This window comes from Tinamus guttatus, unplaced genomic scaffold (assembly GCF_059628265.1).
Source record: "Tinamus guttatus ecotype Peru unplaced genomic scaffold, ASM5962826v1 Tinamus_guttatus_pri_ptg000002l, whole genome shotgun sequence".
In the NCBI taxonomy this organism is placed as follows: domain Eukaryota; kingdom Metazoa; phylum Chordata; class Aves; order Tinamiformes; family Tinamidae; genus Tinamus; species Tinamus guttatus.
This window is the reverse complement of record NW_028288536.1, coordinates 1,534,567-1,545,078: the sequence shown is the minus strand read 5'-3', so window position 1 is coordinate 1,545,078 and position 10,512 is coordinate 1,534,567. Positions and strand designations below refer to the sequence as shown.

At 43.0% G+C, this 10,512-nt stretch overlaps 1 protein-coding gene across 1 annotated transcript; it reads right to left on the bottom strand.

Moving 5' to 3' along the window:
• Nucleotides 1-2,936: 2,936 nt before the first annotated feature.
• Nucleotides 2,937-6,377, bottom strand: LOC104575324 (lysozyme g). Its single transcript, XM_010222661.2, has 6 exons — nt 6,340-6,377; nt 5,558-5,632; nt 5,079-5,180; nt 4,593-4,789; nt 4,338-4,476; nt 2,937-3,341 (listed from the first exon to the last, which is right to left on the bottom strand). Exons 2-6 carry the CDS (start codon nt 5,598-5,600, stop codon nt 3,208-3,210), a joined length of 615 nt encoding a protein of 204 aa, XP_010220963.1. The 5' UTR covers nt 5,601-5,632; nt 6,340-6,377; the 3' UTR covers nt 2,937-3,207.
• Nucleotides 6,378-10,512: the final 4,135 nt, after the last annotated feature.

Below are 10,512 nucleotides of genomic sequence, written 5' to 3'. Positions count from 1 at the left end.
GACCCATGTGGCACAAAGCAGGTTCCCTTGCAGATGTGGCTGGGAGGGCAGGCACAGACCGAAGTTTTAGGCTGGCTGCCAAGGCTGAAGACTAGTTATAGCTTCTGTCAGAGCTCTTTGCATCAGAGGTACCAGCCTCTTGCTGGTCCCTGAGGCAGCAACCCCTAAGATATGCTGCTGGTATGCCCGAATGGAGCAGGCACTGGCTTGGAGCAGTTTTGAAAGTGCCCAAATAATTGTTTATGTTCCAAATTCCCTGTCCAAATTCCTCATGGTAAGCCATGGCCCTGTTTTGCACTGAAAAGAAAGTTAATGCTGTATCGCACAGGAAAAAGACAAGTCTCTTTTCTACTCCAGTAAGCCAGTCTTTAGAGTCTTCAAATAAGTTTATCAGAAACCCTCTCAGTAAAAGAGAGAGACATGGAAGGTAAAGGAGGTCAAACAGGACCATTCTAATGTGAAACAACAATAAGGCAGCATAAAAACCTTAGGCCCTTTTTGTATTTCATGAAGAATCACAGAAGCCTAATTGTGATAAATATTCTGAGTTACCCTTAAAATGTCTCGCTGCTGCCTTCTTGTTTTAAAAATGCACATGGCATAATTCTAGCTCTCTCAGTATTGCACATGAGATTAAATTGTCTTGGACTAAGTAGAACTGCTCTCCTTTTTCCCATGTATTTTTTAAGTAGTGTAGTTCCTTCAGTAAACTGCACTATTCATGATACATGAAAAATTATTTATTTCCTCAAATAACAGCTCATCTTTAAGAAAATAACTTTGTGAGTTAATAAGTTATAACTTGATAAGTTTATGTTATATGCTGCAACAATTTAGCAAAGCTCGATTTTATACCTTAATACTTAAACAATAAAAAAGGCATATATAGAGTCCTATAACAAAAATCCAGTGGAGTGCCAAAGGAAGGAAAGCAGTGGCTGTAAAAGGTAACAAGTTGAAATGTAAATTTCAAAGGTTGTTTTTTTTTTTTTTTTTTTAACTGGGTTTGTTTTGATCCCTGCCCTCGCCATAGTTTTTGCAGAACTTGTTCTCATATCAGCAGGCATAAGAACCCACTAGAGAGTACAAACAGGACTGACAGTGGAATCTTACATTCATTGCACAATTTTGGTGCCTGTTGCAATAAGTTCGTTTCTGCAAGCCTTAGGTCTTGCAAAACTGAGTAAAGACTTCAGATAACTTCTCAAATATCTTTGAAGTCTGGTTCATGACCTCACAGAAGTACAGCAAAAGGCTTTCTCCTTATGATTAGCAAAACTTAAGTACATTTCAGCTTAAAATGAAAGCCCCAAATTGGGCTATATTTCTATATTTATGTGTGTGTACCTGCTCCTTCTCCATTTTTGCTACTTTTTCCCTCCTGGCTGTCTACTTTCAATGAGGCATCCAGACCCCCAGCAGAAGGGATTGAGGTTGCAGAGCCTGTTGGTGCAGTCTGAGCCCTGGCAATAATGTCCTCTCGAAGCCACTTTGTCTCCAGGTTGAAAGGCCCAGGTCCCTCAGCCTCCCCTCGTATATCCTGTGCTCCAGCACCCAACCAACCTTGTGGCCTCCCTTGGATTTGCTTCAGCATACCCACATCCCTCTTGAACCAGGAAGACCAAGCTGGATATCGTTCATGAATGTTCATGAAGACTTCATGAGTATTCATGAAGACACTAAACAAGACTATCTCCAGTGGGATTCGACTAGTCACTGGCCACTGTCCATAAAAATAGACTAGTCACTGGCCACTGTCCATAGAAAATAGTCCATAAAGCTGGACTTTATAAAGGTTCTCAGAGCCCATCAATTGAGCCAATTCTGCACCCACTTTATAGTCTGCCTCTTCAGTCCATGCCTGTGTAATCTGACCACAAAGATACTATTGGAGACTGTGTCAGAGACTTTTCTTAGTGAAAATGTACAATATCCACTGCTCCATAACCCCAATCCTCTCATCGCAGAAGGCAAAGAGTTGGCAAAGCACTATTTACCATTTTTAATACCGTGATGGATTCTAAAAGTCCTTGTGAACCATAACTTGGTGCACTGCTAATGACTTTGGATTACATTTCCATGCTCCTTTAAGACTCTTGCAGTCAGTGATATTTTCTAGTTTTTTTTTTTTTTTTTTTTTTTTTTTTACGTATAATTATTCCCACTCCACATCAAGAATAAAAGATATTTCCTCTCATACAAGTTGATGCTAGTAGAAAAGGCACAGCCTGCACTGCTTGCTGGTGACCAAACCCAACAGTCCCTATGGCCCCAGAAAATGACAGTTATTCAGACTTTCTCGCATCTACCCTCTCTTTTCCTTGCCTTTTTACCTCCCACACCCCAGGCTGGAAAAAAAAAAAAAAAGAGAATTCATTTTCAGGTCTAGAAGTATTAGGAGCAGCAAGTGTGCCAAACACAGACTGATGTTTTATTGAGTGTCACTCTTACATGGCAGGAGTGTAAAGACTTTAATAGCAGAGGAAAAAAAAAAGAAAGGATTTTCTGAAGCAGAAGTACATATTTCATCCTGTTTCTTTCTCAGTTTGTTTATCTACCTAAAATTAGCATTGTGATTCAAACTTTACTAACAAAGAAGAAAATATGAGTACAGAAATCTTTTATTCAAATTCTCTTTGCTTATTTCTACCTGACTGAAAAATCCATATCTATTCTATGCAATTAAATGAAAAATTAAAATTCTGAAAAAATGACTATCCAATAATAGTGTAAGTATCCAGCAGTTTTAAAAAGAAATTATTAAGCTACTCCCCAAAGAACTATTTTTCTCTTTCTGATTTTTTAAGAGAATGACAGATTTTGACATAAATGTGTTTTAAGATTTGAAAGCCAACAAATTATCAATAGGATAACAAAACAGTCCTCATAACTCAGAGAAATACAGAAATAGCATAAAACGTTATAACATTCTCCTATTTTTTTTTGGTAAAATCTAAAATATATCATTTTTAAAGGAACCACATGATCAGTGCTTTGCTGAATATTATTTTAAAAACTTGGGAGCTTTAATCTACAAGTTCTTATTCATGTAAATCATTCCTGTAAATTTGCATCAATATGGATTTGCAGAATATATGGCTACATGCAGGATTTGCAGAAACATCTTCTGCCCTCGTGTTTTGTCTTCCTCAGGAGTGTTAGGTAAGTAGTGGTAGAGAACCTTGTCTGTCAAAAAGATTCCCAAGTCTAGTATCCATGTCCCTTAAAATACTGGGCTCGTGCAACCACATCGTTGGCGTAGTCATCATGGGTAGTTCCAATATCCATCCTTTCATAGCTTCGGACATTTCCAGAACCAGCATTGTAGGCAGAAATCCCACCTGAAATGAAGCAAAAGAAGGAGTCATGAAGACTTAAAAAAAAAAAAAAAGGCAGTGAAAATTGCAGCCTGATGTGTCCTGTGTCCTGCTTTTACATGGTTTCAATTTTATCACTTACTTTTGAAGGGGGAGAGGGAAAGTTACCATTATCAGAGCCTGCCTGACTTAACTGAGGCTCTGCAAACAGCTTATATTTATGTCTGAATCCAGCAAAACATCAAAATGTTACTGGGGGGTTGTTTACTCATGTTAGCATAACCCTTTCATTTGCACCAGGCTTATTCACAGCATAATATAAGATCCAACATCCTTGTAAGTTTTCATTGATCCTTTAAAATTACTGCTCTCAAAAACCAGTTAAAACATAATCATACGTTGCATGTGCTTCGTCTTACAGTTGCTCCTGTTCATGCTGCCCCATATGCTGTGTTGAAAGGCAGAGATTCCTGAGCTGACTGCTAGTCAAGCTCGTGTAGGCACGCGCAGCAGTACAGCCGGGTGATGCTGGCTGCAACGTACAACCTGCTAAGAAACAGGCAGGTCTGCCACATTGCACAGCAGGGTTCTGCAATTCCCTGGAAGCACGTTCCTTTTGCAAACGTCTCTTCTCTGTCTCTTGTGCCATATGGAGTGAACTGCTGGCTCTGTTCAAGTAAATTACAGAACTATTAACCTGAATGGCTGTAGTTTTCTCATGGTCAGGTAAGGAAAGCTCAGCTATAGTATAAAGTAGATTTCAGGTATATAAATATTTGCTACACAGTGTTCAGACAGAATTTAGACAGAATGCCAAGGAAAGGCAGAAATAACACTGAATAGATAAAGCTTGTCTTTTTGCCTGTGAAATAAAAATGCAGACAACCACCACCATTGGTGAAAAGCTGCGTTAGCATTTGTCAGAAATATCATTATTAAGGGACATAGAAAATAATTCAGCATATTCTGATCCTAAGGTTTTTCTTTTCTCCTGGACAAAATCTGTAGTCTGTACACTACCTTTTAGCTGTTGCTCCTTTGTCCAGCGTGGGAACTTTTTCTTTATTTGATTTATCATTGAGATAAGAATTTGTGTGCCCTGTGTAAGATGTCTTTCTCCATTCCACTCTCCCACAGGTCTGTGCGATCTTTTATCCACCTAGAAATGTCAAGCAAAATGTCATTTTCCTGCAGTAATGGGTGATATATTTAGGTAGTTTGCTTTTCTTTACATGATATTCATTTATCAGGTTTTACTGGAGTATCAGCAAATACCTGCATTAGACCAAATCCATTTCCATTGTCACCCCAGCCATTCCTCAGTGCTTTGCCAGCATGAGATTCTCGAGAGATAATGCCAGCAATCACAGCTGGTTCTATGCACAGTTTTTGGCCAACTTTCTTAATGAGAGCTTTATATCTATTCATAGCTGATAAGTCCACTTCAGCAATCTTTTTTGAAGCTGCAACTCCTGTAATTAAAATAAAAAGTAAGGATATTTCCTTAATAATTTTCACAACTCAGAATTTGTCTGTCACCTCTCTAAGTTGAAACCAGCCCTAGTGTAATTATTCTAATATAGACAGAATTACATCAAAAATTGCATTTACTTCACTTCTAAAGGAGGTAAATGATAGCCTACAGGGATATTAGGAAGGATCAGCCAGCAGTGTGTGTTCAGCCTTTTGAAACCTTAAAAGCACTTAGGATCACTCTGCCCTCTGTGAAATGGAGCCATGGGACAGAAAGGTGATACCCACCGCAGTAGTTTAATCTCTCCGGTTTCGCAGTTTTGCATGAAGCCCCGGTGGTGTCAATTCTGTTTACATCACCATAGCAGTCGGTCCGGCCCTGAGACGTGCCTGAGAAAGTTAACCAGAAAGATGTGGGCAGCCGAAAGCTTTTGTGGCTGTGAGTAAAGCCTGGGGAGGGCTATAGCCCAGGCACACACTGCAGTAGCCGTGCGTGGGGAGGACGGGCTGGGCACACAGGTGTGGAGCCACCTTTGTCCCTCTTCATGTCAGCACAGGAGACCCAGACTGCGCCCACCCCAGCAGGACTCACAGGGGGAGCTGAAGGCTCCCTTGTCCAACACAGTCTAATGACAACCGTTTTGATGGTGAACCAACCCTCTTCTTCAGCATATAGGTTAGATTTTGGAGCAGGAAGGAGGGGAGATGTCTGGGGAATTTGCTTTGGTTTAGGGGCTCAGTGAAGCAGGGGGAGATGCCAGACTTACCCAGGAGGGCAGCAAGGCCCAGCAGCACAAGCATTAGATGCATGGAGATGGTTCTCCCCGAGCACGCAAAACAATCTGAAAATCAGCATTAGCAAACATGAAGACATGAATATATCTCATTGCATGCTGAACAAACACAAAGAAGCTTTCCCTGAGATGAAGGCAGCTATTTGTCTATGCAAAGGGAGATATAATTGACTCTGCATCTGCTCTTGTAAGCACTCATCACTGATGTCCTAGTGGCAGATCTCCCTCTTCTGACACAAAACAGTCTACAGCCGCTCACAAGGCACTTGTGACCATTCGGTTTTGCTGACACTTAGAACCCGCTTCCTACAGGATGACTTGGTAACTTCCTTTGAATTCAATATCTAATTCAGGAAAATTAAAATGAATAGGCTTCAGTGCTCTTTGCTATGGCACCCTCATTATATACACCTATTCTATGCCCATATTCTATACACAAGCCATGTTTTCCTCATGCAGACAGCTCTGCCTGGATCTCTGAAACTGTCTTTATAATCAATAGAGAGAGATAGGCACTTTCAGCAAGCACTTTGTCTAAGTTATCATGGACATCTTCAGGAGGAACTGTGCCCTGGGAACAGCTATTTCTGCTGTTAAGGGAGCCTAGGGAAAAGTGCTCATAAATACATGAGAACCAGGTAAATTGAGGGGAGCTGAATCTGGAGCAATGGGACAAATCCTGGTGTCCCTATTCAGCAGAAACCTCCTGCAGTGAAGCCTGTTGCCTCTGGGCCCCCAGGGAGGTGGTGTCTTACCTTCCTGCCTCCCACGCAGCCTCTGCCACGGGACTGAGGCTTTGAGACGTTGGATATATGTGATGAGGCACCTCCCTTTTTATGTTAATCTGGCACTGTGATGAAATGCACTGGGCTGTGGTTTTGCCAGGCTTAACAGTAAGTTTTCAAGTGCAAATAGAGCCTGTGCCATGATAGGCCCTGGCATGGGTGCCAAGTATGTTCTTAGGAGTGGCATTTCCCAGATTGTGAAACAAAAACAACCCTTATTTTTCTCTGGGTTTTTCTCTAGCCACATTTTTTTAATGATATTTCACAACCCATTTTTGAAAGGAACCACAGTGTTGGCAAAACTAAAGGCAAGGAATTCAGCTTTCCTGCAGATTTTTCTCCTGGTCTTGCCCCGTCACCTGCTAAATAGAAGAGGGCCATGACCCTCCCTTAGGTACTAGCTGTGCAGCACAGAGGGGCCCACGGCTGCCCTGCACAGGCCTGGCTGCCCCCTTGGGGCTGGAGGGGCATCCCTCAGGACAGGATGTGCTACTCACACCGCTTTGGAGCTCCACTTTGCTCCTGCTTTGTTTTGTTTTCGTGCTACTGTTTAACGAGCCCAGCTCATCTCCCAGATGATTCAGGCAGCCACTTGCCTCCACACCTCTCTGCACTGAGAGGTGGGGAGTTTCCTGGCGTGCAGCTACTTGGAAGCGCAGTGCTGGAAAGCAGGCAGATGTTTCTCACCACTGCACCTGCATTTGCCATACCAAGTCAGCACTCCTCGAGAGCTGAGGCCTCAGCGATACATTAATAAGAGGTTATTTGACTATGATTGCTTGAATCAGAGTGCCACAGAGTTCCTTGCCTTTGCAGAGCAAGTTTTTTTGCCTGTGCCAGAGACACCTCTCATGCCCACCATTCCCAGATACGGCATTTCCAAATGCTTTCCTCCCATTCCAAGCAGTCCTGAAACCTTTGCCTGGTGCCCTCCCTTTTCTCCTGTCCCACTCCCTGCTCAAAGCTGGCTTTGGGGAGACGTAATATGAGGAGGAAGGAGAAGGATGCATCAAGGCCCAGATATATGGAGTCAGTCTCAAGGGTGATGGTCAAACTTGTCATGCTACAGCCAGTCAAACAGTTGTGGGGTCAGTTTCACAACAACACCACAAATATTGCGGAGGAAAGTATTGCCCAGAGCAGCTCTGGTTTTATGTCCAGAGCCATGCCCTAAAGAGTGTGTAGAAGACAGAAAGTCAAGGGTATGAGCACTTTATGGGCCAGAGACCCATGGCCTGCGTCTGTGATGGGGCTGATTCTAGCTGTTGATGGGTCTGTTCACAGTCAGAAAGGCCCCAACACATCTGTGGATGTGTTTCTTCATGAGCCCCCATCTCCTTCCATGGTATGTATACCCTGCATATCACCTCACCTCTGACAACATTTTCATGATATCAAGCCACTGCACTATGTGAGTAGTAATTAAATGGTTTGCCTCTTGATCCCTCAGGTTAACCTTCATCGCTCAAGCAATCACTAGACAGAGAAGTGCTTAGTGGCCCTGGCATATTTGCTCAAGATGATTTTAACATCTCTCAGAAAGCTCAAGGAAAGGGAAGCTGCTACTGAACAGCACAACAGGGGTTTCTACCCTTTTTCATTTGGAGGGAAGAGGGCAAATATACTAAGTCAGATATTAATTGGTTGCTGTGGTTACAGGATTAGCTGAACATCTGCATCTTCTTTCTGTTTTCTATAAGGATTCCCCTTCTGGCCTCATGATTTCACCTCTCCTGCAGTTCTCATACTCCTGCAGTGGGATTATGGTACCTGTGTATCAAGAGCACTTACCCAGACAGTCTGATCTGCTTTGCTACTTGAATTTATTCTCTTTGGTAGTCTGCAATTGGAGAATGCAGTGACCAGAAAAAAAGCCTTTATAAAATATTGATACGGGTGCCAAAATGCCAATTCATATGCTATATCTGCTGTTTTACTCTGAGTCCATAAATCCTGGGCAAATTGGCTTCCCTCTGTTTTCGCTGACTCTCTCTTCCCTGGTCCTTGAAATTTGTCATTCAAATCATGCCAGGGCTCCCGCTGCCCTGCCCAGAGCCAATGTGGGCAACTCCTTCGTGGGGCAAGCTGCAGCATATGTGTGAGTAGCTCTTTCACCATCTCTCTCTCTGAGTTTGCTGTGAAGGCTATGTTTGCATCTTCCATTCGCCCCCTCGGGTTGCATGTTCACAAAATCATAGAATTACAGAATAGCTTAAGCTGGAAAAGACCTCTGGACATCTTTATTCTAAAGCTGGGACAGCTTCACAGCTAGATAAGGTTGCTCATGGCCTGCTCCTGTCACGCTCTGAGCATCTCCAAGAATGGAGATTCCCCATCCTCTCTGTGCAGCCTGTTACAGTGCTTAACCACTCACTTTTTCTTTTGAAAAATTCATTTCTTTTCATCAAATCCAAATCTTTATTGTTGCTTCATGTGACTGTTGCCTTTCATCTCCTTGCTGTGCACCTCCAAGAAGGCTGTAAGTCCATCTTCTCTATAAATTCTGTGGTAGTAGCTGAAAAGGTCTCCCTGGGGCTGTATCTCTTCCAAGTGAACAGACCCAGGTCCCTGGGCTGTCCTGTGGCCTCCACTGGACTCACTCCAGCATGTCAGTGTCCTTCTTGAACTGGGGAGCCCAAAATGGGACACAGGTGCCAAAAAGGCATAGGATCACTTCCCTTAACTCGATGACAACTCTGTGACCAGTGCAGTCAAGAGTACTGCAGGATTTCTTTGCTGTAAGAGTGCTTTGCTGGCTTGTGGCTGATTTGGTGTCCAGCAGAACTCCTGAATCCTTCTCCGCAGGGCTGCTTTCCAGACGGCCAGCCCCTAACCTGCCCTGGTGCAGGGGTTATTCCTCTCCAGGTGCAGGACAGGCATTGCCTGTTGATGGATCTCATGAGATTTAGGCACAGCCAGTGATCACCTAAACTTTATCAAAAATCTTCTAGCTCTGAACCACACTGCACATACCTTATTGGGTGACCTCTTTACAGTAAGTGCAGAAATGCTCTCTTTTGAGCTACATCACAGCTCTTACTGCCATTTGGACCACATGTGAGAAGAGAGAGTGGTCCTAGGTAAGAGTACAGGGTTCTCTGAAATTGTTGCCTCGTAAGAGCAACTTTAGGCAGAAGCTGTTTCAGCAAATAATGATGCTACTGCTGTCCTCTGGGGCTAGCACTGGACTAGTAGAAGGTAAGATATAAGACCAGAGATAAATTGAGGTGAGGCCGAATAGGCAGAAAATTAGTAAAATAAATAAGTAAAATAAAACCTGATTTAAAGGGTAGAAATGGGAAAAGCAGCAAAAGTATTTTCTGCTCACCTGCCTTTTAATAAGAAATATTATGAGTTCTTTCATATTAATATTTTTTGAAGACAGAGGGGTGCAGATAGGGCAGTTCGGAGGAGGGAAGGCACAAGATGCCTTGGGTCACCTAATTCCTTGCTGTGTGGGTTTTTTGCGCTCTTGAGCATCTCTCATCTACCACTTATTAGTTTAATAATGTCCATGGAGGAAATGAGTGATCTTAGTTATGCCTTAAAAGGAGAAACTAAACTGATAGAGTTTTCTCAGCCCAAATAAGCTCATTTAAACTGTGTGTGAGAAAGATGAGTGGTTACTCAGTCTATGTTACCGAGTGCAAGATACCTGCCAGCCTCCCTAAGCTGGGAGACAGTGAGTGCTGGACACTCCTGTGCTGCAGCTCCCGTATCCAGGGTCTTGAGGGCAATCAGGGAGCCCATAGCTGACAATGAGGCAATGCTCTAAGGAGCAAATACCATATCTAAGCTCTCAGATGAGCTCCAGCTGGTATCAAGTGTCCTTTTGTGCTGACCATGTTGCTGCAGCAAGGGGGTAGAGGAAGGAGGTAGGCATAGCAGGAGGTTCAATTATTAGGCATGTAGATTTTTTTTTTTTTTCCATATCCAGTGGCACTATATGGTACCTGGCCTGCTGGGCAGACTCACAAAGTGCCTAGATAGGTTAGGCAGGTTAGACTCTTGATCTTCTATGAGAGTATCAGCAAGTACATGGACAAAGGCTGATGGGCAAAACTTGTGGCTTTGACAAAGTTTCAGAATAGCATTACTAAGGAAGCTATGTTACCATAGAAGAGGAGGGCAGTTTTCTTATGG

Coding starts and splice junctions, on each gene's coding strand:
- LOC104575324 (XM_010222661.2), bottom strand. CDS start 5,600: ATGCATCTAATGCTTGTGCTGCTGGGCCTTGCTGCCCTCCTGG. Junction 4,790..5,078: donor GGAGAGATTAAACTACTGCG/GTGGGTATCACC, acceptor TTTTAATTACAG/GAGTTGCAGCTTCAAAAAAG. Junction 3,342..4,337: donor AAAGGAGCAACAGCTAAAAG/GTAGTGTACAGA, acceptor GCTTCATTTCAG/GTGGGATTTCTGCCTACAAT.